This window comes from Bidens hawaiensis, unplaced genomic scaffold, assembly GCF_021521415.1.
Source record: "Bidens hawaiensis isolate Kalapana, Puna unplaced genomic scaffold, B.hawaiensis_p1.1 tig00003857_1, whole genome shotgun sequence".
NCBI lineage: Eukaryota > Viridiplantae > Streptophyta > Magnoliopsida > Asterales > Asteraceae > Bidens > Bidens hawaiensis.
In genome coordinates, this window is record NW_027491222.1 from 1,361,971 (window position 1) to 1,388,989 (window position 27,019).

Genomic DNA, 27,019 nt, shown 5'->3' on the forward strand with positions numbered 1-27,019 from the left:
AATCAGTGAAATCAAGATGTGGTAAGACTTCATTCTTCACGAGTCGGCTAACCGGTCTCATGAGATGTGGCCTAAACGTTGATGCCAAAACATAGAAGAAGTCTCTAAGTCTCGTTTCTCTTTAATCTTTATGAGTGATTCATTAATATTATATGACAACAAAGATTTAGAAAATTATCATCTAGTTCTAATCTATAAAGACCACCATCCAAAAGACCATAACCAAACACTTGAGAATTTAAAGAAATAGTAAGTTTGCCACGACCATGAGAAACATCAAAACGTCCATGTCTAACTTTGGACCTGATACAAGATTCCGAGTAATCTCAGGAATATATAAGGTATCATAAAGTTTAATACATAAACCAGTTTTCATTATTAATTGTAAAGTTCCCACAGCCTTGACTTCAAGTTCTTTATCATTCCCCAGTCTTAGTGTTTTTTGGTTTCTTTCCAGCTTCCAGATTGAAAGGAATCCCTGAGTAGAATTGATCACATAAACCATAGAACCAGATCAAACCACCATGTATTAGCAGGAACAATTAAATTATAGGACTCAAGTATCATAAAGAGATCATTACCTTTCTTAGCCAGCCACTCCTTAAAGTCTGAACAGTCCTTCTGCTTATGAATGTATTTCTTACAGAACTTGCAGAAAGGCTTTCTAGTGGAGTTCTGAGAGCTAGTTGAGGCACCTGTGTTAGTTTTCTGAACTTTAGCAAACTCCTTTCTTGTATTAGCGTTCTTCCTCTTCTTTGAACTGGTGGCAAGGTAAGTAATCAGGTTTGGCCATCTTCATGTGCTCTTCCTCTTGCACGCACATAGCAATCAGCTCACTCATAGTCCATTTGTCCTTCTGGGTGTTGTAATTGATCTTGAAAGCTTCATAGGCAGCTGGAAGAAAGGTCATGATGAAGTGCACTAGAAAACCGTCACTGATCTCCATGTCTAACCCCATCAGCTTATGGGCCATGTCGTTCATCATCATAATGTGCCCACGCATGCCACTCCTTCCATCGTACTTAGTAGTCACCAACTTGAGAATAAGAGTACTAGCATGCGCCTTAGACGTTCCTTTGAATTGTTCCTCCACAGAAGCCAGATAGGTTTTAGCATTTTCAGCGTCTGGAATGAATCCTCTTATGGGCATGCTAATGGAGTTTTTCATAAGCATTAGAGACATACGATTGCATCTCTTCCATTTTTCGAACAATAAGTGTTGAGTAGGAGTGCTTTCAGCGGTTAGTGCTGGAGGTTCATCCTCGTTTAGAGCAAAGTCGAAATCCAGGAAGACGAGATTAAGCATAAGAGAGTCCTTCCAGTCAGCAAAGTTATCTCCAGTTAATGATGGGATTCCACCATTCGGAGCTGCTATTGGAATTTATATGTGAATGTTAAGATACTAAACTTGAAGAAACTTATAGTGAACTAGGGACAATTTAAACTAATGCATGCATACATAAGATCCATTTAAATTATGAATATGTGATAATAAATGTCTGTTATTAACATCAAAATAATAGACTAATATAATTAATAAAATTCTACTTAAATAAAAGATAAATCACATTTGGGCATAATTAAATTTTACTTAAGTATATGTGCAAAACAATTGTAACACATCACCTTTGGGTAGAAGTGGGACAACCATTTTAATCATGCACGAGTTAGTTTTGCATTTAAATCAATTAAATCACTTTTGGGCAGAAGTAATACATTTAAATCATGTTTAAGCTAAACTAACACAGTTTGTATTTAGACTTGAATAATATGTTAGATGTATTACATCACCTTTGGGCAGAAGTGTACATCATCATTCATTTAAGTTAAGCTTTTTGTATGTTTTGTAAAATTAATTAATATGTATGTTTATATTTTAAGTACTGTTCACGAAAAAAATTTTAGTCTCGAGAATTTTAGTTTTCTGGTTTAATGCCTTTTCGGGGTTTAATGTTTTCGGAAACTCAGTGTTTTCCGAAAACTGTTTTAACCGTAAACACATACATCCATAAGTTGATGAACAATTAATAATGTTTGATCTGGATTCTTAGGGATTGTTTGTTTATCCAAGATTTGATTATTTTCAAAGTAATTCCTTTATTAAGTTAACAGAATTCGAAATATCTTGGTCTAAATCTTAGTAAAAAATTTAGTAAAACATTATAACAATCCAGATCTTGAACCAAATTATATTGGATTTTCGAAAAACTGTCATGAACACGAACATCGTTAATTTATCAGATTTCAAAAACCGTCAATTTATATCAGATACGAGTTACGAAAAATTGTTAGGGCTTCTTATATTAGGATTTTAATAATAATAAAAATTAAAACGGATTAATAAAAAAACCGAAAATTGTTAGGGTTTATCAGGTTTTAGTCCATGTCTTCCGGTTTTGATCATTAGTTAATGGAAGACATGAAGAACTGATTAATCAATAGCTCTCTGATACCACATATTGATCAGTTCTTCATATATGTAATAGAAAACATAGATACCAGAGAGAGAAGCCACGGCTGATGAGAAAGATCTAGACGACATGATAGTCAGCTTGGTCGAGTTCCCCTTTAGGATGTATATTAGTGAAGAGGATTAGGGTTCTTGAGAAACCGAATAATATATATAGAGAGAGGGTCACGAATTCTTATGTGAAATTTAGGGCTATGTTGTATGATGTTAATTAGCCTCTTCATATATTTATGTACACCAAGGGAGAACCCTTGATTAGCAAGAAAGGATAATTTGGTCTATCAACAATTACCTAGCTAATAATAATAAGGTATAATTAATTAACTTTGATCTATTATAATATAAATGATATGAGGGCCATACATTAGTATATATATCCATATATTTATTCTTACATAGTATAATCAAGTTCTCTATTTATTGATAGAAGTATAAATCTTTAAGATCGAATAATACTTAATTATTTACTGTTCTATCGTATTTTAAGACATCAATGGATATATTCTTTTTCTAAAAACTACAAAAATACATCTAAATTTATATACGCATTAAAATTTGCAATGTGTTTAATAAGTGCAATTTTATGTATATATGAGTGAGAACCATACGATTCACGTGTACGTAACAAATGGAATATAATTAAAAGTAGCAAGAAGGAAAAAAAGATAGAAATATAACATTGTAATTTGTATTATATAACATTATATACCAAGTGTTTATGTGAACATCATAATTCTTTACTTCAAGTTAATTATGTATAATAATCCTTTTGGTTTCTATCAATAAAATTTCTATGTATGACTTTTTCTTTAATATAAAGTAGTTTATAAATAAAATAGTTCGTTAAAATTTAGATGGTTGGTAATGTAATTGACGCGCGAGTTCTTGATTTGATTCTTTTGGTTGAGAAATTTATACACTCCCCAAAGAATCACAAAGCCTTCGAAACATAAGAAAGCTTTGAAGGTCACATTGGAAAGCAAGGAACGTACTATATTTTAACAGAAAAAACGACCATCACTGCAAAGGACTATGAAGGAGGTGCAGTTAAACTCTTTTGTACGGGTAAAAAATAGGACAAATTACACTATCTATTTTCTCAAATTCCCAATGTTTTATGTTTTATGGTGGGCACTAATGTTTGTCTTGTTGCATATATAAAAGTTCCATCATATGTTATACAAAAAGGGTTAGAATTTAGGGTAATGCTAAAATGAATAGTCCACTACATAAGAATAATGCTTGCTAAAAACTCTTCTACTTCATAACATTTCACTTTCACATAGTTTTCCTTGCCACAATTATGTTAAATTGAGTTTCGTAATGAATTAGAGCTTATTTTTTCATAGAAAACAAAGTCTAAAACAACCCAAAAAAGTAATGTTTTTAAGCTCATTAGTATAATATTAAGTAAATATTTCGTAACTCCCATAAACAAATCTAATGACTTATAATATTGGTCGCATACATCAAAGATATTTAGTCTGTAATAATAAGTGTTCGACCTTAAACACTATCATCGTGTTTAGATGTATTAGTTGTCGATGAGAAATGAACTTCACGGTTTATCGTGTCTTGATAAAGTAATTACTAGATGGGTATTCCATAAAGTCTTCACTCAGGCAACAAACAATTGAGTTTGTTTTTTCACAAGTAAAATCCACACTTATGAGTGTCAATTGTTCCATAATTTTTGTATTTATAAATTCACTTCCCTTTAATATATTAAGTTTATAAAATTTAAAAGTTAAGTATATAAGAAGCCTTTTTTTTTAGTTAATGCTTATTTAGTGTAAATTAGAAATACAAAAAAGCTAAAAAGAACTTTTGGATTTTTGGAATGACATGAACAATGTTGAGCAAATTCTGTTGTTCACACCTGAAAGTGTGAAACGTATCTTTATCCGAATGTAGTTGCCACAAGCATTTGTATGTGAAACTACTAGAAAGCACTTGCCTAATCTACCACCACTCTCATTACTTCTAATAAAAGAATTTATATATTTAATATTTGTCACTATAATTTAAAATATGTTAAGTCTCTTTGTATCAAAGTGGTGTTGTTGGTTGTCAATGCCAGTCTAATTCAGAAAACAATAGTTTTCATTTAATAAATTTAGAGATAATTAGGTATATGTATGTTAAGATTGAAACAAGTTTTCTCACGCTTATGGGGAATACCGACTTCTTACTTCCTCTTACTTGTGAAGGTAGGCCTCCACCAATATATAGAAATGAGTTGTCTAAGTTGATAGGAGGCACTGAGGCAGTTCCATGCTGCTTGTTTTTTGTTGACGATATTGTGTTCATAGCGGAAGTACATTAAGCATGAATGTGAGTCTATATGAGGGGCGAGCAACTTTACAGAGAAAAGGTATATTGATTAGTGGTGTAAATAACAATGGAGGCTGAATACTTTTATTGTGACTTAAGTTGTGTAAAATAACAACAGGGACGTCAGATGAAATCAACGGGCAAGTGAAACCCTCAGTATGAAAGGTAAAGAGAGTAGAGACAAACTCAAACTGAATTGAGATACACACATTAGATATGGTTTATTAGACTTCCAAATCTCTAACGATATAATCTCTATACTTTTGGTGACCGTTGTATGCTACAATTTATTTGTCTTTATGAGTTTTAATCTATTAATAACATATTGTCCACTAACACGTTATATAATAAAAATTAAAGACTCAAATAAACGTAGCCACGTTTTATTTTTTTACACAAACATAGGCACCAACAACTATTCGGTATTTAGCTTCTCATAAACTTTTTAAAATATCAATAATAATAATAATCTATATATATATATATATATTTAACCACGCTCTATGCCTTATCTCATGTGGGTAATGAAGAAATTAACCGAAAGCAAGGACAATCATGTAATTTCAGACACTTGTACTCAACTGAAATGAAAGTATTAGTATTATTATTTTATATTATTTTCAAGGAGAGTATAATAATAATAATATAATAAGATTTTAGTCAGTCAGTCAGACAGTCAGTGAGTGCTATAAATTCTTCATTCAATCAAATTGTCTCAATTCAATTCAATTCAATTCCCAAGTCCTGATTAATTATCCGGTGGCCGGAGTTTACGATGAAGAGCCGGTGGCTTTACACGGTGGCGGTTGCTTCTTGTTGTTTTCAGGCATGTTATTATTACTATTACTATTATTATTATATTTATTGCATGAATTCAACCAAATTCATTCGATTGAGTTTCCGTTTTGTTTTATTGAATGATTGAAGCGAATTCATTTTAAATCATCAACAAATTAATAATAATAACAATACATTTTCTCTTTAAATAGCATGACTAAGCTCTTCTTGTTTCCAGCTCTTTATCCAAAGCTCTAGCTCGACCAGTCCGTCGTTTATTTAAGCTCGGCTCATTTATTAATTATTCTTTTATGTATTTTAAGAAAACCTTTAAATGAGCCTAAGCTCTGTTGGAGCTTGCGTAGTACCTTAGTCGAGGCAAAGCTCGTATGTATGTGCAATATGAAATTAATACATACAAAGTTTAAAATAGATAAAACTTAAAATTACAAAAGGCTTTATGACTAAACGAAGCTTTATCCAAGACTCAGAGCTTGAAAAAGCTCGGCTAGTTTCCACGCCTTAAAAAATCCACAAATGAGTCCATTTAATAGGTTGTCAGTTATTAATTTGACCAATATGATACCTTTATATTATTATTATTTATTTTTTATTACTATATACACTTATACATGTATACAATTGCGTCTGCTAGGAAACCTATTTGTGAAGCAACTTCACAAGGAAAATAGTACTATGATATGAATTTTAATTAATATATATATATATATTTTATTTTTTTCCTGCCCACTTGGAGAACATTTAAGTAGGTTGTTCATGCAGTTTTGACTGGTTTGCTTCATTTAGAAAAATATGGTTTAACTTAAAAAAGATAACAAATAAGAAACAAATCATGATACCTCATTAAATTCTTTAAAAATATTAATATGAACTAATTAACATAGTAATCACCAAAATTTTAATATATGCATACTCTCATTTTTATTTTTATATTATTTGAAAAGTTGTCAATTTTTTGGATTTGAAATGGATTCTCAAAAATGAAAAAATGATGGTGGACCTGATTTTATCATCATGAATATGTGTGGAGCATGGGTACACTAGGTTTTTTTTTTGTCAAGTCAATTTGCATTTATATTATTATTATTATTATTTAGCCTTTTATTGTCTGTCACACCTTATGTAATGTCCTGGACTTGCTGAGGTGTGGTTACTTGAAGCTATCTCCATCTAGTATTAGGAGAATGCTTAACATATCCTTTTCTAACTAATTAAATAAAGTCAATGTTCTAATTGCAAAAAAAGAAATTAAATAAAATCAAATGACGTATTTGTGATCTACACTTCACATTGGATAAGAACAGGAAGTGGTAAAAAATAGACAAATTGTTCTTTATTATTTATTTATGTCTCTTTCTGTATTTATTTGATTATCATGTGCCAGATGAAGTTGTTGAACATTGTGTTTTTTCGGGCCCGACCAAATTGTTTGAAAAATAAATTTTCGGGCCTTTTTCTTAAAAAAATAATGTTATTCTTCAAATTTTATATGATGCAATTTGTTTAATATATTAACAGACTAGAATACACCTCTATGTTATAACTCAAGTTATGTCATGTTTAACAATATACAACTCCCAACTGATTTTCTTAATTTTATGTCAGTTAATATAAGGAACAGATAATCAAGTTTACTTTATATATTTGCAGGTCTTGTTCATATCTCTTGGCAATGCACAAAGGTACGTTTTTTTTTGTTTGTTTTTAATGTATAACTTAAACCGTTAGTGGCATTTTTACTTCTTTACAAATCTAAGCAATCTGCATTTTCTATAGGGAAAAACATGGTGAAAACTATTGTGCAATGTATGATATATGTGGATCTCGGAGTGATGGGAAAGTACTAAATTGCCCTTTCGGTTCTCCGTCTGTAAAGGTTCATAATTCTAATCACTGTTAATAAAATAAATAAATAGTAAGACTTGATATCACGAGCTAACGTTTATTTTTGCTTGTCTTACAGCCGAATGACACGTTATCAGCTAAGATCCAAAGTTTGTGTCCAACCATTTCCGGATCCATATGTTGTACTGAGGCTCAGTTCGATACGTTACGTTCACAAGTCCAACAAGTAAAGATATGAATCATTATAAGTCAACTTTAGGAGTTGACTTCTTTTAATATCTTGTTATGTTGTTTTTCTTGTAGGCCATACCCTTTCTAGTTGGATGTCCGGCGTGCTTACGGAATTTTTTGAATCTTTTTTGTGAGCTTACATGCTCTCCAAATCAAAGTCAGTTCATCAATGTGACATCTATTTCTAAGGTATTGTTTTTTGAAAACTCGCAGGCCCCACCAGTATCTGGACCCCAAATAAAACATAACTTACGATGGGCTGGCGGCCTTCGGATTAGGGGTGTAAACGAGCCAAGTCGAGCCCTAGTTCGACTATGCTTGAGATCTGCTCGTCTAACTAACGGGACTCGAGCTCGGTTCGTGAGTAGTTTTTTATGCTCGAGTTCAGCTTGTTTATTATAATTTGTATGTATATGTTTTTTTATTATAACTTTTATATGTTACACAGTAAATGGTATTTAGTTATTTTTATTGTAATTTCATATATAATATTAATTATCATATAAATTTATATTTAATATAGCAACTGAAATTTATTTTAATAATAGCGCTTGTTAGGCTCATGTGCTAGCTTGAGCTCGAAAAGTGAAGCCCGGGCCCGGGTTAGTTTATTAAACAAGCTTAATTTTAGGCTCGTTTAAACTCGGCTTGATTCAAGTTTAGCGAGTCGGTCTCGAGTGGCTTACGAGCGGCTTGGATGGTTTACAATGCTACTTCAGATATAGTCTTTGTTGACAGTATACATGTTCTTTTCACATTTGTTCATGCAAAAATCATTTTCTTTATATTTTTTAAATATATTGCTTTCAGGCAAAGAATAATTCGACTGTGGGCGGGATTGACTACTATATAACGGACACATATGGAGAGGGTTTATTTGATTCATGTAAAGATGTAAAGTTTGGTACCGCGAATTCTAAGGCTATTGATTTTGTTGGCAATGGTGCTAAGAACTTCAAAGGTAATCACCATTTTATCCTTTTTCTTAATGTACTCATGAATGCATTAAAAATCATGCATAAAATACATGATATTTATATATATATCTTTGTTTGCAGAGTGGTTTGCTTTCATTGGTCGAAAAGCGGGCCTTCAGTTACCAGGTTCACCCTATGCGATAAATTTTCGGTCGGATGCTGACGTGTCAGTAGGAATGAAGCCTATGAATGTCAGTACTTATTCATGTGGTGACACATCACTTGGTTGTTCTTGTGGTGATTGTCCTTCCTCTAACGTTTGTTCCGGTTCTGCCCCTCAACCCCTTCATGAAACGGGGTCCTGCTCAGTGAGAATCGGCTCTCTTAAGGTTGGATATTAAACATAACTCATAAAATTTATCATAAAACATATAATTATCTAATTATTACAACTAAAAATATATTGATTCTTCTACTTTACATTTAATGATACAATTTTTCAACTTTTTTCAGACTAAGTGCATTGAATTTTCATTAGCAATAGTGTATATATTGTTAGCCTCTGTGTTTCTTTGGTGGGGTTTAATTCATAAAAGAAAAGAAAGGAGTCCAATCTCGAGACCCAAGTCATTGACGAATGTGAGTAATGGCGGTCTGGTACAGAAGTCCCATGGCGAAAAAGATGAAAATATTCCCGTTCAGGTACATACTCATTTGAAAATTTGTACAAGTATTTCCCTTTATTTTGTTTGTGTAAAAGTGGAGAGATATATAAACTAAACCAATTACTAGGCCTGTAAACAAACTGAACGCTCAGTGAACTGTTTGTGAACCAGTTAACAATTTGTTTTAAAGTTCATTTAATTGGTGTTTTCAGTTTTGTTCATTTATATTCATTCATCTATGTTCAGTTATATTCGTTTGTTTATGTTCGTATACATTCATGAAGTGTTCGTTTATACTATTAACAAACGAACATGAAAACATTCATTTTCTTAACTAACGAACACAAGCAAGAAAACCCTGTTTGCGTACGATCATTTTTTCCGTTAAATGTAAACGGACGAACGAGAACATGTCCATTCGTGTTAGTTCGGTTCATTTACAGGCGTATCAATTACAATGGAGGGCAAATCCTTAATATACACAGAAAGTAAACCTGAAACCTAACTTGGACCCATTGAGCTAAACACAATATTATATAAATCTATTTAACAATTTGTGCATTAAAAAATAACTAGATGTCACAATTTAACATTATATGTTGCAGGATACCCCTCAAAGCGCAAGTGGGGTCCACCTTTCTGCCGTGCAAGGATTCATGTCGAGAAATTTCAGGTCAAAGCTCATACAGTCAAAGCTAAATAGCTACACAAAATACATCTTAATGAATTTATTAATTTTCAGGTTATATGGAACATGGGTTGCTAGAAATCCTATTCTTGTATTATGTTCATCATTAGCTGTTGTTATCCTCCTTGGTTTGGGCTTAATCCGTTTTAAAGTAGAAACACGACCTGAGAAGGTATGCACAAAGTCCATCTTGAAAAAAATTTTCATTTTTTGATTTTCATTTTTATTCATATCTTTGAAGTTGTGTTATTGCAGCTTTGGGTGGGCCATGGGAGTCGAGCCGCAGAAGAGAAACAATACTTTGACCGCCACTTGGCACCTTTCTATAGAATCGAGCAGGTGAGGTAACCTAAAACCATGATCTGAAATTCACTAATTTTTGTGTTTTAAGTTTGTTATTAATAAAAGAATAACAAAAGTTGGTAACTTTTTATAGCTCATATTGGCAACCAGACCTCATGGTGCACATGTGAAACCACCAACTATTGTCACAGAGGAAAATATTAAGTTGCTTTTCGAAATACAGGCAAAGGTAATACTTTATGTTTCTTTCTAGAATTCAAGTTGATATATGTCTTTAGTGGCATTCTTATAGTTTGTACTAGACTAGTTATGTAATTATCATAATCTAGAAGGCATATATGTGTAATATTGCATAGATTGAGCCTGTATACAATCCTATTACCCTCTTGGTTCTATTTGGTTTTACATCCAGTTTCACACTAAACTCTATACTCGGGGTGTAAACAAGTCAAGCAGCACTTTAGCTACTTGAGATCGACTCACTAAAGCTCGAAACGAGCAGAGCTTGAGCCTAAACAAGCTAGTTTATTAAATGAGCCTGTTCCCGAGCCCGAGCTTCACTTATTAAGCTCAATCTAGCTTGCGAGCCTAAATGAAACTATTATTTATATACTTTTTGTTTGATATATTAAACTGTATATTTGTATAATAATAGTTATTATATTTTAAAATTATTATAATAATAACTAAATTATATATAATTTTATATATAAACATTATATGTAAAATATACATATAATAATAATTATAAATATAGATAAATAAATTAATATATAATAACCGAGCCGAGCTCGAGCCTGAATAACTACTCACAAGCCGATGCGAGCTTTTGAAATAGAGCTCGAAACGAGCCAAGCTTGAGCTCGAGCTCGAGCTTGCTGTTAGTTAAATTAGTCAAGCTCAGTCTTAGTCGAGCTCAAGTCGGCTCATTTACACCCCTAACTCTAGCTGCCACCACATACCGCGTCTCACCAACATTGATGAGATACGACCTGCAGCTACAATATGTGATGATCTTAATTGGTTAATAATTTAATTTTTTTTTAATAATAGGTAGATGGAATTCGAGCAAATTATAGTGGATCATTGGTTTCTTTGACAGACATATGCATGAAGCCTTTAGGGGAGGCATGTGCCACACAAAGTATTCTCCAGGTATTTTTCATAGAAACTAATAATAAAGCATCACTAGCCTCTTTGTGCTGTTTTGAGAAAACTTTAAATCATGGAAATAGAATTTTCCAAATAACTTTTGGTAATTTTTAGTTGTATATTCTAATAATATGTTTGTTTGGGTTATGAATAGTTTATTAAAATGTTCACCGTATGTGTTTTACCATATTACCAACTTCTTTTTGCTATTTATGTTGTAGTATTTCAAGATGGACCCTAAAAACTTGGAAGACTTTGGGGGCGTTGACCATGCTGAATATTGCTTTCAGGTATAAATATAGGATATATCTGTCATGGTTCATATGTCTCACAAGTAGTTTGGTTATAGTGTACTACTATAACCATGTATGATGCTATTGCTACATACTTTTTTGTTAATATTTTATACTTCTATTTAATTGACATCTATCATGAAAAATTGAGCCCTCTAAAGTTTGACATTTGTATGATTTATTTTAGCATTACACTTCTGATGAGAATTGCATGAGTGCATTCAAAGGCCCGTTGGAACCAAGCACAGCATTAGGAGGTTTCTCTGGTAACAATTACTCTGAGGTATCTTATTTCTATGATCTTTTTTTTTTCTTATTACAAATGTGCATATGACCCTAAAGGGATGATTTAAAGACAGGCGTCTGCATTTATTATAACTTATCCCGTTAACAACGCAATCGATAAGGAAAGCAACGAACTTAAAAAAGCAGTGGCTTGGGAGAAGGCCTTCATCCGGTTAGTAGAGGTTTGTCTTTTGATTTTTCTATATTTTTAATTTAAATCATAAAAGTATTGTATATTGATTGTGTGTGTTGATACCTTCTAGACCACGATAGTTACAGTTACATATATATCTAGCTAGGCTAATATTTTAGTTCAGACTGACGTGCTTTTGACCTTTCAGTCTTTTTTTTTTCTAAATGGAAATTGGCATTATCTTATTTCTATGAAATTATACAATAATATACTTTAATATGTAACTAATCTTTGTAACAGAATGAGCTATTACCAATGGTGCAATCCAAGAATTTGACATTATCCTATTCATCTGAAAGCTCCATTGAAGAAGAACTGAAAAGAGAAAGTAATGCAGATGTTATAACAGTTTTGGTGAGTGCATGTTTTATATATACATACATCATGTGTGTGGTGTGTATATATATCATATCATGATTGTGTGTGTTAGTTTTATACAGGGACGCCAATTCCTACAAGAATATAATCAGATTTTTGGTTGGCAAGTATAACCCATTTAAAAAAAACAGATCGTTTTCGGTTGACCCGTTACCCGTTTTGGTCGCAAAATCTGTCCATAATTGACTCCAATAGATGTTATGCTACCAAAAAATTTATTTTTTCTCTTCAAGTATCTTCGAATGCTACTATAAATGAATCGCTTTATTTCCAAAGCTTTTACCTTTTCCTTCAAAGTCTTTGCATGCCTGTTTTTGGTTAACATAAAAATAAAAGTGTAGATTTGGGTTAAACGGGTCGTGTTCGGGTTCCACAATTCAACCACCTGTAGGTTTATAGTGAGCTTTAAAACCATTAAATTATTATTTTATCATCACCTTTTTTTAACTAGTTTATTTTCTATCAACTATTTTTCAGATAAGCTACCTTGTGATGTTTGCTTATATATCCTTAACATTGGGCGACACTCGCTTCACATATTTTTATATTTCCTCCAAGGTATTAAAATATTTAACATAATCACTATTATAATTTTAGAGTTAAATGTTTCTATATATAATGATAATTATCCTATTCAAGGTATTACTCGGGCTTTCGGGGGTGATACTCGTGATGCTTTCGGTTATTGCATCAGTCGGTTTTTTCAGTGCTATCGGAGTAAAGTCAACACTCATTATAATGGAAGTCATCCCTTTTCTTGTTTTGGCAGTTAGTTTCAATTCACCCTCTTGTTGACTATTATATGAAGTGCAGTTGATCATTTGACTGAAAGTCAACGTTGACTAAATTGGGAACAGGTGGGAGTAGATAATATGTGCATTCTGGTACACGCGGTTAAAAGACAACAGGTGGAATTGCGTTTGGAAGACCGAATAAGTAACGCGCTTGCAGAAGTGGGCCCATCTATAACTCTAGCTAGTTTATCTGAGGTTTTAGCGTTTGCGGTTGGAAGTTTTATTCCTATGCCAGCATGTCGGGTGTTTTCTATGTTTGCAGGTCAGACATGAAGTTTAATGTTTTTATGTTTGTTATTTAATTGTGCAAGTGGCCGTTTTGACCCGTTTTCCTGAAAAGGATATGGGTTGGAAATCATATGCAGTGCATTCACATGCATGATACCTTCTAAAACGTAGTAGGCCTGTAAACGAATTGCATGAATTTGTGCTCGTTCGTTTAAATTTAACGGCCGAATGATCGAACCAGAACGATTAAATGAACGGCTTTTCTTGTTCGTGTCTGTTCATTAAGAAAATGAACATGCTCGCTGTTGTTTATAGTATAAAGAACGGTTCATTAAAGTAAACAAACATAATTGAACATAGCTGAATGGACACCAATGAAACGTAATTATGTAAAGGTGAACATCAATATCTCTGCCTGAAAAATTAATAAAACTAGGCTAAATTGTAATGAGTGGTATTTTACTTTCATAAAGCTAGACTAAACTGTAATGGGGCGAAAATATTTAAATGAGTATTTTAACCGAACTTAAACGAACGTAAACTAACGGACATGAATGAACGTGAACGTATGGGGCGAAGAGATTTAAATGAATGAATATTTTACGAACATAAATGAACGAACGTGACACGTGTTCATGTTCGTTCGTGTTTTAAATAAATGAACGTAACGAAGTCCCACCAAATGGGTTCATTGAATGTTCTATTTGATTGCATGCTTAATGTTTGGTATGTTGTTACAGTCAACTATTTATATAATCATGTTAAAACTTCAATCATTTTTAAATTAAAAAAAGAGATGACACGTTGTAACATCCCGAAATTTCTAAAGTAATATATAATACATTATTTTGTCGGGTGAAATAAACGAGTTAGTGGAACGATAATAATAATAGCAAAATATGAAGACTTAGTAGGATAATTAGATGGGATTAGATATGGACCAAAAGGAAATATGGGCCTTCGGCCCATGGGCTTAAGAGAGTATAAATACCCCCTTAAACCCCAATCCTTTCCATTCCATCCGTTTATCCACCCTAATCTCTACACACTCAAAAACACACACAACCCGAACCAAGATCCAAAGGCGAGGACCCGAGCTTGTTGGTGCTAGATCGTCGTGACGAACCAAAGCAACAAGACCAGCTCGTGTTCGTAGTTCGACTCATTTACGGTACGTTTATATCGAGAACTTGTTCGTTTAGGTTTGGATTAGTATAGAAATGATAGATCTGTGTTTGTATGGTAAAAACGAATCCAACAAAGCTAAACTTACTGAAAATGGTTACGATTTGATGGGTTAATCGATTGATAAAAGAACCCGTAACCTATATGCCTAAATCGCACCCTTTAAACATCGATGTTAGGTCGATTTGATGGTTGGGGTTTGTAGGCGCTGGTCAGACGATTCCGTGGATACCTAAATCGAGTTATTTGGTTAAGAAACGAAGGATTTAAGAACGAACAGTAGCTGCAGCCGACAACTTCGCCTGCAAGCTAAGTTCGCCTGATGAACTTCGCCTGCAAAGCTAAGTTCGCCTGATGACAACTTCGCCTGCAAGCTAAGTTCGCCTGATGACAACTTCGCCTAAAAGCTAAGTTCGCCTGATGACAACTTCGCCTAAAGCTAAGTTCGCCTGATGACAACTTCTCCTAAAAGCCTGATGACAACTTCGCCTAAAAGCTAAGTTCGCCTGATGACAACTTCGCCTAAAGCTAAGTTCGCCTAAGGTTTAACTTCGCCTAGAGTCAAGTTCGATTAGAAAATAAATTAAAACGATAAGTAAAAGTAATCTAATACTAGGCCACCAGATTAAATCAGGCGAGTATTGATACGTGTAACTTATACAGTCAGCCGAGCTCAGTTAAAGAAGGGATTTACAACTATCGGAGGAAGAAGCAGAGTTCAGGTGAGTTTCTAGCCCCATTCCTTGTTATGTTTTCGGGGCTGTGTGCATACTCAATGTGTTGTTAATACATTTATCCTAAGTGATAAGTGTATGCCATATGTGATATATGTGATGGATATGAATGATTGCTTGTCGGTACGCGAACGATCTTCGGATATTGCGCGTACTGTCAGGTTAAAAATAAAGGTACGAATATTATATATCGAAGATGTATGAATATTACAAATGAATACTTGACGGGGCGTGAACGATCTTCGGATATTGCACGTATCGACAAGGGGTATGGTTGTTAAATGAAGGATGTAAAGAACGCCTAGAGTGTTCTTATGCTATAATGTAATTATTGTATATGTGAAGTATGTGTATACAGGTACACGAATGGTATGTGAGTTCTACGTTCTACATAGTAAGTTAGGATGGCAAATCCCTCTAGCTTCTGTCGGACATAGACTCGGCTGGTGATGGCGTAGTTAAGGACTGCGGGCCTTATACGTAATGTAGATGATAGATGTAAACGTAGATAGGGACGGTGGGCCTTATACGTGTTACAGATAATAGACGACAACGTAGTTAAGGACTGCGGACCTTATACGTATTATAGATAGGCATCGGCATAGGAAAGGACTGTGGACCTTATACGTGCTGTATTTGTGATGTGGTAGCATAGGGGAGGACTGCGGACCTCGTACGTGCTATGAATTAGGTTGCAACATAGGGAAGGACTGTGGACCTTGTACGTGTTGTGGATGTAGGATGGTATAGGGAAGGACCGCGGACCTTGCACGTACCATGAATGGTGAACATAGGTAAGGACTGCGGACCTTTTACGTGTTCACGACCTTGAGTACAGGTATAGACGGCGGACTATGAACGTACTCTCGGTAGACTGAGGTTAGTGATTGTAGATATGTATGTATGTATGGTAGTAAGTATGTATGAAGAACAGAAGGGTAACTGGTTAAGTATGGATATGTATCTTCGGATATGTATGTATGTGTATGTAATGTATGGCGTCCGATTAACTAGAACTCACTCAGCGTAGCTGACTTTTAGTATGCACGCAGGTGAGTAGAATGAGACAGCTAGCTTGAGCAGGCACATGGTGGGCGAATAGGAGACTGGCATCTGAAGACTCAAGACGTTTTAATGTAATTGACGTTTATTTTGAAAGACAAGAATGTGTAATTAAGGCAAGTTTTGGATTGCTGTAACGTTTCATGAAAGTTTTTATATTCCGCGAAAGTTTTAATGAACTCTGATTTGTAAGAACTGTGTTTATGAGTAAATCCGACGTTAAAGTAGGGCTACCGGGTTCGGGGCCTTACAAGTTGATATCAGAGCATAAGTTCGAGAGATTTAAGCATCCTACATGCTTAGACTCGAACAGAGAATGAGATTTAAAATGAGAAAGAAAGAAGATGCCAGTTCAAGATAGCCATGTGTCATTCAAGCAAGCTCAGTAAAGGTAAAGTGTATAGTAAATGGTGTATGTTAATGTTGGCTTATTTGCTAAATGAAGAATGAGTGCAGGTTAGGGATAGGATTAATTGAACTTAACTGATTAACTGTTTAAGAGTATAAACAAGCACAAGTGAAATCATGAAGGGAAGTATGTAGAACCTGAGGAGTAACGCAAATAGTTAATTACACTTGATCAACGTCATTAACTACTTACTTTACAAATCATGTGCTAAATAATTCCTAGAGTGATGACGTTTGTGTTTTCGCTTTTAGAATACTAATGGCTGGAGCTGGGGAAATTGTTGGAACTGGAGGTCGCACTGGACGTCGTGGCAGGCCTCGTCTTGTCCGGCAACCCTCGGTAGAAGAAGCTTCCAACACCGGAGACGAAGGAGGCGCAGCTGGAGGAAACTCGAGCAACAACGAAGGACATCAACTTGACCCTGCTGTTCTAGCTGCCATTGCCCAAGCTGTGGCAACTGCCATGAAGACTGGGAATCCCGAAGGATCTGCTGGAAGAATTGCTGAAGGATCAGGAGAGAATGGTAGGAAGGATGATGAGGGAGGGAAGGGTGACTCGAGTGAAGCTGGATCTGTCGAGGTTGGTGATGGAAAGAGAGGTCGAGGTGGGTGTAACTGTAAGTCCTTCAAAGGATGCGACCCGCCAAAGCTGACTGGTTTGGGAGACGCAATCGCTACTCTTCAATGGATAACCACTATGGACAAGATTATCCGCATTAGCGAATGTCGTCCCGACCAAGCTGTGGGTTATGTTACTCAGTCATTTGAGGAAGAAGCTATGTATTGGTGGGAAAGTGTGGAGCAGAGAAAGACTATGGATGAGATCAAGGCGTTGAGATGGGACGATCTGAAAGAGTTGGTGATGAAGAAGTTGTGTGCAGATGCCGAGGTTGAAAGGACGGAGATGAAGTTCCTGAATTTAAAGGCCGGTATGATGACGCATCGTGAGTATACTACTGAATTCAACCGACTATCTAGGTTGGTGCCTGATATGGTTGACACTGAGGTCAAGAGAATCAAATGTTATGCCACAAAAAGTCCGCATGTTAGTCAGGGCAAATAAACCTGCTACTTTTGAGTCTGCGGTCGAGTTGGCGGAGATGGTCTATGTTGATCTGGCGGCGGATGATGTGGAAGTGGAAGATGAGGAAGAAGGGAAAGGAACTAAAAGAGCTAGGGATGTCGTGGAGCGTGCAGGGAGAAAGACACAGAAGATGGCAGGAAAGGAAGCATGTAGGGTGTGCGGGAAGATGCACTTGGGGGAATGCAAGGCTGGTCCAAATCAGTGCTACCGATGTGGGAGGAAGGGGCACATCTCCCGTGAATGCACCGAGGACCAGAAGTGTTACAAGTGTGGTAAGTCAGGTCACATAGCTAGGGAGTGTGGAAAAGCCGTGGCAGTGGGGGAAGGAAAAGGAGACGCGTGAAAGGATGGTCTATTAGCTGCTGAGGAGGTTGCAGGAGAATAAGTGGCATGTCACAGTTGTTTTATGTTTAGTAGTTAAAGAGTGTTTTATGTTACAGTTGAACTTATGTTTGTTTAGCAAGCTTGAATGATTTCCTTTTATGTTATGAAGTACTTGTGACTTCTTGTGATTTTGTATGAACGACCTATGAATTTATCTTGAATGCGTGTTGGTTATGATAAATAGTTGTGTGAGGGTAAAGCGTCGCCTTAGGAGTTAGCGTTATTATATAAAACAAGGTTCCTCGGGAAGGTGAGATGAGACTTGGCACATTGAGGGCCTCATGGACAAGCTACCTTAATAGCTAAAACACATGATCACCGCTCGATGACTACAAGTCAGGAGTAAGAAGGATAACTCAGAAAGCAAAGGTGATTCAATAAATTGTGCGATTATAAAGAAAAAGGTATTCCTTTTACAAGAAATAAGCTAGGTTTCGGGGACGAAACCTCTTTAAGGAGGGAAGACTTGTAACATCCCGAAATTTCTAAAGTAATATATAATACATTATTTTGTCGGGTGAAATAAACGAGTTAGTGGAACGATAATAATAATAGCAAAATATGAAGACTTAGTAGGATAATTAGATGGGATTAGATATGGACCAAAAGGAAATATGGGCCTTCGGCCCATGGGCTTAAGAGAGTATAAATACCCCCTTAAACCCCAATCCTTTCCATTCCATCCGTTTATCCACCCTAATCTCTACACACTCAAAAACACACACAACCCGAACCAAGATCCAAAGGCGAGGACCCGAGCTTGTTGGTGCTAGATCGTCGTGACGAACCAAAGCAACAAGACCAGCTCGTGTTCGTAGTTCGACTCATTTACTGTACGTTTATATCGAGAACTTGTTCGTTTAGGTTTGGATTAGTATAGAAATGATAGATCTGTGTTTGTATGGTAAAAACGAATCCAACAAAGCTAAACTTACTGAAAATGGTTACGATTTGATGGGTTAATCGATTGATAAAAGAACCCGTAACCTATATGCCTAAATCGCACCCTTTAAACATCGATGTTAGGTCGATTTGATGGTTGGGGTTTGTAGGCGCTGGTCAGACGATTCCGTGGATACCTAAATCGAGTTATTTGGTTAAGAAACGAAGGATTTAAGAACGAACAGTAGCTGCAGCCGACAACTTCGCCTGCAAGCTAAGTTCGCCTGATGAACTTCGCCTGCAAAGCTAAGTTCGCCTGATGACAACTTCGCCTGCAAGCTAAGTTCGCCTGATGACAACTTCGCCTAAAAGCTAAGTTCGCCTGATGACAACTTCGCCTAAAAGCTAAGTTCGCCTGATGACAACTTCGCCTAAAAGCCTGATGACAACTTCGCCTAAAAGCTAAGTTCGCCTGATGACAACTTCGCCTAAAGCTAAGTTCGCCTAAGGTTTAACTTCGCCTAGAGTCAAGTTCGATTAGAAAATAAATTAAAACGATAAGTAAAAGTAATCTAATACTAGGCCACCAGATTAAATCAGGCGAGTATTGATACGTGTAACTTATACAGTCAGCCGAGCTCAGTTAAAGAAGGGATTTACAACTATCGGAGGAAGAAGCAGAGTTCAGGTGAGTTTTCTAGCCCCATTCCTTGTTATGTTTTCGGGGCTGTGTGCATACTCGATGTGTTGTTAATACATTTATCCTAAGTGATAAGTGTATGCCATATGTGATATATGTGATGGATATGAATGATTGCTTGTCGGTACGCAACGATCTTCGGATATTGCGCGTACTGTCAGGTTAAAAATAAAGGTACGAATATTATATATCGAAGATGTATGAATATTACAAATGAATACTTGACGGGGCGTGAACGATCTTCGGATATTGCACGTATCGACAAGGGGTATGGTTGTTAAATGAAGGATGTAAAGAACGCCTAGAGTGTTCTTATGCTATAATGTAATTATTGTATATGTGAAGTATGTGTATACAGGTACACGAATGGTATGTGAGTTCTACGTTCGACATAGTAAGTTAGGATGGCAAATCCCTCTAGCTTCTGTCGGACATAGACTCGGCTGGTGATGGCGTAGTTAAGGACTGCGGGCCTTATACGTAATGTAGATGATAGATGTAAACGTAGATAGGGACGGTGGGCCTTATACGTGTTACAGATAATAGACGATAACGTAGTTAAGGACTGCGGACCTTATACGTATTATAGATAGGCATCGGCATAGGAAAGGACTGTGGACCTTATACGTGCTGTATTTGTGATGTGGTAGCATAGGGGAGGACTGCGGACCTCGTACGTGCTATGAATTAGGTTGCAACATAGGGAAGGACTGTGGACCTTGTACGTGTTGTGGATGTAGGATGGTATAGGGAAGGACCGCGGACCTTGCACGTACCATGAATGGTGAACATAGGTAAGGACTGCGGACCTTTTACGTGTTCACGACCTTGAGTACAGGTATAGACGGCGGACTATGAACGTACTCTCGGTAGACTGAGGTTAGTGATTGTAGATATGTATGTATGTATGGTAGTAAGTATGTATGAAGAACAGAAGGGTAACTGGTTAAGTATGGATATGTATCTTCGGATATGTATGTATGTGTATGTAATGTATGGCGTCCGATTAACTAGAACTCACTCAGCGTAGCTGACTTTTAGTATGCACGCAGGTGAGTAGAATGAGACAGCTAGCTTGAGCAGGCACATGGTGGGCGAATAGGAGACTGGCATCTGAAGACTCAAGATGTTTTAATGTAATTGACGTTTATTTTGAAAGACAAGAATGTGTAATTAAGGCAAGTTTTGGATTGCTGTAACGTTTCATGAAAGTTTTTATATTCCGCGAAAGTTTTAATGAACTCTGATTTGTAAGAACTGTGTTTATGAGTAAATCCGACGTTAAAGTAGGGCTACCGGGTTCGGGGCCTTACACACGTGTTCATGTTTAACTTTGGCTAATGTATATATTTCAGCACTGGCTATTCTCTTGGACTTCCTTCTACAAGTTACCGCTTTTGTAGCGTTAATTGCTTTAGATTTTCTAAGAGCCGAAGACCAAAGAGTTGATTGTTTTCCTTGTATTAAAATTCCCAGACCACTTGCTGATACTGATCAAGGTTTGTAAAATAACATTTTTATGATTATTAATCAAGTCCACATAATAATAGGTATTTGAAGTTCTCGCCATTGTAGGTAATGATAAAAGAAAATCAGGATTACTTACTCGATATATGAAGGTATTTGTAATAACACATTTTCCATCAATGATATAATATTATTTTCCTTATTATAATTATTTTAAATTTATGTTACTTTCCAGGAGGTTCATGCACCCATCCTAGGTGTATGGGGAGTCAAGTTATTAGTTATTTCCGTGTTTGCTGCATTATCATTAGCCAGCATTGTAAGTTATATATTTATTCGTGTATAGTTATCACTATTGTAAAAAACTATAATTACAGGTGTTTTGGGTTTTTATTTATTTATCTTTATGAATACTTGTAACTTTTATTTGTTAATTTCTGGTTCTCTTTAGTAAATAATCGGGTTTCAGGCTGACATATCTAACCCCTTCAAAGAACGGGCCGTGTTTAGGTTGACCTGTTTAACGGGTTAGTTAAACAGGTCGACCCACTAACCCGTTCAATATAACCCACTAATCCGATCAACATGAAACTGGTCGTGTTTAGAGTTACACAGTTTTTAATGTCTTTGGGTTAGAGTTGATGTTTTTGACAATAATAAAAATATGGTCCGTATTCGGGCTTGGCTTAGCAGTTCAACCCGCAAACCCAACACGATTGACATCAAGACTATGATAGTTACAGTTAGATACATAAATAGTCTATAACTGTCTTATTGTTGCAATTTCTGTTTTTTCAGTTCAGTTGCAAGTCAGACAAATCAGTTATGCTCCATCAACAACTGTGATTCAAACTCCCTTTTGAATGAGGTGATTTGCTTTTTTCGAACATGTAGTATATCAGGAAAATAATGCTGATATCTAAATAATAATTACAAAGCGCGTTTGAAACTATTTACGTGCAGATATCAAAAGCATCTCTTGTACCAAAATCCAGTTACATTGCTAAACCCGCGGCTTCATGGCTTGATGATTTTCTTGTTTGGGTGTCCCCGGAAGCTTTTGGATGTTGCAGGAAATTTAATAACGGAACTTATTGTCCTCCTGATGATCAGGTTAGTTATACTACTTTCATATGTAAAATTATGGAACTCGATATCTGCTTGCTTGCCTCAAATCGAGCTGACCTCAAACAAGCTCGAGCCTGAGCTTCACATATTGAGCTCGAGCTTCATAAACGCGCCTATTATTTATATATTTTTGTTTAATATATTAAATGCATATTGTTATAATAGTTTTTATTTAAAATTATGATAAAAGTACCTAATAATATATATTAGGTTATAAATTTATAATACAATATAATATATACAAAAATATTATTAATGTATATAAGTTAATTATGATACAAATAACGGAATAAGATATATTATTGGTCAAATATACATAAAAAATATAATAAAACACATATAAAAAATGAAAATGTGTGGTCATTAATCAAAGAATATCAAACAGGCGAATCTCAAACTCTAGAAATAAAGCTTGAAACGAGCCGAGCTCGAGCTCCAGGTCCCATCAGTTAAGCGAGCTGAGCTCGAGCCTAGAAGAGATCTGGCTTGGCTCGTCTCCTTTATATCCCTAGTAATGATATTAAAATGTTGTATTTAATATTGTTTCTTCAGCCTCCTTGTTGTTCTTCAAGTGATGGTTCATGTAGCGTAAATGGATTTTGCAAAGACTGTACTACGGTAACTACTAAAAATTTGCTACCTAATATGAATTATGATTATTTTTTTAGGCTAAAAGATCTTACATATTGTTTTTTTTTTCTTTGTGCATTTAGTGTTTTCGTCACTCGGATTTACAAAACGACCGTCCAACTACAAGACATTTTAAGGAGAAGCTACCATGGTTCCTCAGTGCTCTTCCTTCTGCTGACTGTGCAAAAGGTGGCCATGGGGCTTACACCAATAGTTTGGAACTTAGCGGTTAGTTCAACTCCATATAGTTAGTTACTAATATCAAAGAGAATTATATCATATGTATAATTTCTTCATAAGATCTATAAATAACTATGCGCTAAATATAATTACACAAACTAATTTTTAACAACAACAATAATAATCTATACTTTGTTTGCAGGATTTGAAGATGGTGTTATTCGAGCATCCTCCTTCCGTACATATCACACGCCTTTAAACAAGCAGGTACCAAGAAATATATAAAAAGTTAAACCGAGTAATTTAAATATTGTTTCTTAAATGAACAATAATTTTTTTTTAAAATTCAGGTTGACTTTGTCAACTCAATGAGAGCTGCGAGAGAATTTAGCTCAAGGGTCTCCAATAACTTAAAGGTGATAAATGCATCATTTAAGCATGCAATGCCACATCATCAAACTGTATACATTTCTAATAACTGTTTTTCTATGCAGATTGAGGTTTTTCCTTATTCGGTATTTTACATGTTCTTTGAGCAATATCTTCACATATGGAAGACCGCATTGATCAGCCTTGTAGCAGCTACTTGTTAGTTATTAATCCTATTTAAGTTGTTTTTTTTTTTTGCTTTTTAAAACACCTAACTTATTTTCCATGATTTTACAGCTGCCGTATTTGTTGTCTGCCTGATCATTACATGCAGGTGAGTTTTGTAACTTATTATATGAGTGTTTGATTATTAAGGAGAAAAAAATTTCATTTATTGCAATTTGTTAATTAATTTTGTAAACCCTTAATACTTTTCTAAGTAGGATGCTATTGTCCAATAACTTTTCTCTCGTTTTTGTTTCAGCATATGGAGCTCGGGAATCATCGTTTTGGTGTTGGTTATGATTCTTGTGGATCTTCTGGTATATTTAATTCTTGATACTTTTAATTTATATTTATAGACTTATATTTATGTTGAAATGTTTTTTTTCCATTTGCCTTTGTAGGGAGTGATGGCTGTTCTTGACATCCAACTGAATGCTGTTTCGGTTGTTAACCTTGTAATGTCAGTGGGTATTTCTGTCGAGTTTTGTGTACATATAACACATGCTTTTTTGGTAAGTAATACTCGCAACACATTATTTTTTTTTAAAAAAAATTACTTCATGTATATATCAATGTCGATGAATGTTACTGAGGGTATAATGGTCATTTCACAGTTCTAGTTTACTTTGCTGTCAGGTAAGTAGCGGTGATAGAGATCAACGGACAAAGGAGGCTTTGAGTAAAATGGGTGCTTCGGTTTTCAGGTTTCCATTTTTCTTTCTTCTCTTTTGCATTTTCTTGTTCCTCCTGCTAGGGGTGTAAAGAGCCGAGCTCACTCGTTTAATTTACTCGAGATCGGTTCGTGAGTAGTTTTTAAAGCCCGGGCTTGGCTCGTCTGTTATTTATTAGTTACTTTATATACATTAATTGATAGTTTTAGTATATAACTAACATAATATATATTATTTAGTTATTTTATCATAATCTTATGATGAAAATTTTTTCTTGAATATTACATGCAACTATAATATTTTCTTGCGTTTTTTTTTCCTTTTGTAGTGGAATAACATTAACGAAGCTAGTGGGAGTCATCGTCCTTTGCTTCTCAAGAACTGAAGTATTTGTGGTATCACTCTACTCTTAAATACCACCCATTGACAATTTCGACCCGTTCACTTAATGGGCCAATTTCAGCTCTATTTCATCTCAAACGGGTCGAAAGTCACCCAAAGTCATAATGCGCACTCCTAAACCTTCTATAACGTTTTTAACAAATTATTAGATTATTGCTGTTATAAATTGTTTTTTAACTGTATATAACTCGATAATTATTTAAATGGACAAAAAAGCATTTGTGGCCCAACCCAACGCATCCTTGTTTCAACCCGTACTAATAAATGACCCATAACCCAACGTATTATATGACTAATTTTGTTTAGTATTTACAATATTATATATTATATGCAGGTTTATTACTTCCAAATGTACCTAGCCTTGGTTCTTATTGGTTTCTTGCATGGGCTGATTTTCTTACCAGTAAGTTGTCATAAACACATTATAAAAGTTAATGGCATCTTTGGTTAATCCGCTAATATTTTATTTTTTTTTTAATAAAAAATTTGAACCCGATCATTTGTTTGCAGGTGGTACTAAGCATGGTGGGTCCACCTTCTAGACGAATTCCAGTTGAGCGAAAAGATGATAACAAGTCTTCTGCTTCAGCGTCATTATAACTTGTTAAGTGAAATATTTGGCACGAGTGCAACGATTGTTAATATATATAAGGGTACCACAGGTTATAGATGTAACTTAACTTGTAACTGCACGTACGTTTATCTAATTATCAACCATTTACAAGTTAGAAAAACTCGTTTGTTAATTTGGTTTTCGTATCTATTCACATACATTATCGTTTGGGTAACAGCCAAACCTGCTTTGTTTTTTGTCTTTAAGGAATCTATAACAAGGTATTTAAAAACCAGTTATCGAGTTGATCATTATTGACTCCATTAATAGAAATGATGTAATTGATTCAACTACAGGAATATGTAAATATAGTTGACGAAAATTTTGTTTAAAAATAACGTAAATTTATCATATGTTTTTTTGAAGATATTAGACACTTCAACTCATGCATGCACCATGTATTGTTGGTGTTGTGATATAACCCACAAGGCCACAATATATATGGTTCCTTATTAGTAGATCTTGAATTTGGCACATTAAGCACTAATGTGGGTATAATGGATATTCAGGGGCATGTTAGTCATTTCAAAATGCTCAAAAAGTTTAGTAATGGTCAAAGTCAACTGCCGAATCAAAGTAAATGGCTTCTTGAGAGTGTATAAGGAAAGTCAAACTGTTTGGCTTCAAAGTCAAAACAGGGTTCATCTGCTGAATTCGATGCAAAGATATGTTAATGGGCCAAAATCTTGAAAGTCAATGGCAGCATCATCATAGTCAACGCAACACTCTAAAAGTATGAGTACCGGCCAATTACCAAAAGTCAATGGTGCTACATTAGTCAAAGTCAATTAATCAGCTACAGGCCAATTAGTCAATATCAAATATGAAATAGCCAATTGTCATATTTGGCATTCTTTGGGTTAGTCAACAGTGATTAGGTTTGGTTTGTCATATTAATTTTGCGGGTCACATCTTAATAAAATTAATAGACAACCCTATTCACAGTAATGGGAACGGTAAATGTAAGAAAAACCAACCTAATATGCGGGCTATAAGCCATTATCCCTCCAGAAAACTAGCAAATATTAGAATTTAAAGATTTCGGAACTCTTATTTAAAAGATTTAAGCAAACAAAGATAGTTTCGCCACTGTGATCTGGTTTGTTTCAACAATCATTATTACATGGAAGTGAGTTAAGCTAGAACACTCGGTGGAATTTTTCACCACAAAACGTTTGTAGGCATGGTTGATTTGTTTCCATACCAATTCATGGTCACACTTGAAAACCCTATTTGAGTCACACCCTTGTTGCTGTTGCTGTTGCTGCCAGACTCTACTCAACCTAACAAGACCGAATCACAGACCTTCATACCCCACAAG

General features: G+C 35.0%; 1 protein-coding gene and 1 pseudogene across 2 annotated transcripts; one reads left to right on the forward strand and one right to left on the reverse strand.

Moving 5' to 3' along the window:
- Window positions 1-736: 736 nt before the first annotated feature.
- LOC143624548 (uncharacterized) lies at window positions 737-1,651 on the reverse strand. Its single transcript, XM_077095161.1, has 2 exons — window positions 1,627-1,651; window positions 737-1,368 (listed from the first exon to the last, which is right to left on the reverse strand). Exons 1-2 carry the CDS (start codon window positions 1,649-1,651, stop codon window positions 737-739), a joined length of 657 nt encoding a protein of 218 aa, XP_076951276.1.
- Window positions 1,652-7,261: 5,610 nt separating this feature from the next.
- Window positions 7,262-26,503, forward strand: LOC143624532 (uncharacterized; annotated as a pseudogene). The gene is made up of 36 exons (XR_013152133.1): window positions 7,262-7,284; window positions 7,379-7,478; window positions 7,566-7,673; window positions 7,751-7,867; window positions 8,489-8,639; window positions 8,737-8,984; window positions 9,109-9,297; window positions 9,866-9,933; window positions 10,003-10,120; window positions 10,204-10,287; window positions 10,385-10,480; window positions 11,305-11,406; window positions 11,625-11,693; window positions 11,884-11,979; window positions 12,056-12,163; window positions 12,415-12,528; window positions 13,030-13,110; window positions 13,192-13,320; window positions 13,410-13,608; window positions 21,369-21,512; window positions 21,589-21,632; window positions 21,716-21,930; window positions 22,240-22,348; window positions 22,444-22,593; window positions 23,161-23,226; window positions 23,322-23,466; window positions 23,621-23,685; window positions 23,769-23,834; window positions 23,913-24,006; window positions 24,085-24,121; window positions 24,272-24,329; window positions 24,414-24,524; window positions 24,649-24,716; window positions 25,012-25,078; window positions 25,420-25,488; window positions 25,596-26,503. The product of XR_013152133.1 is annotated as an uncharacterized LOC143624532 (transcript).
- The last annotated feature ends 516 nt before the right edge of the window (window positions 26,504-27,019 follow it).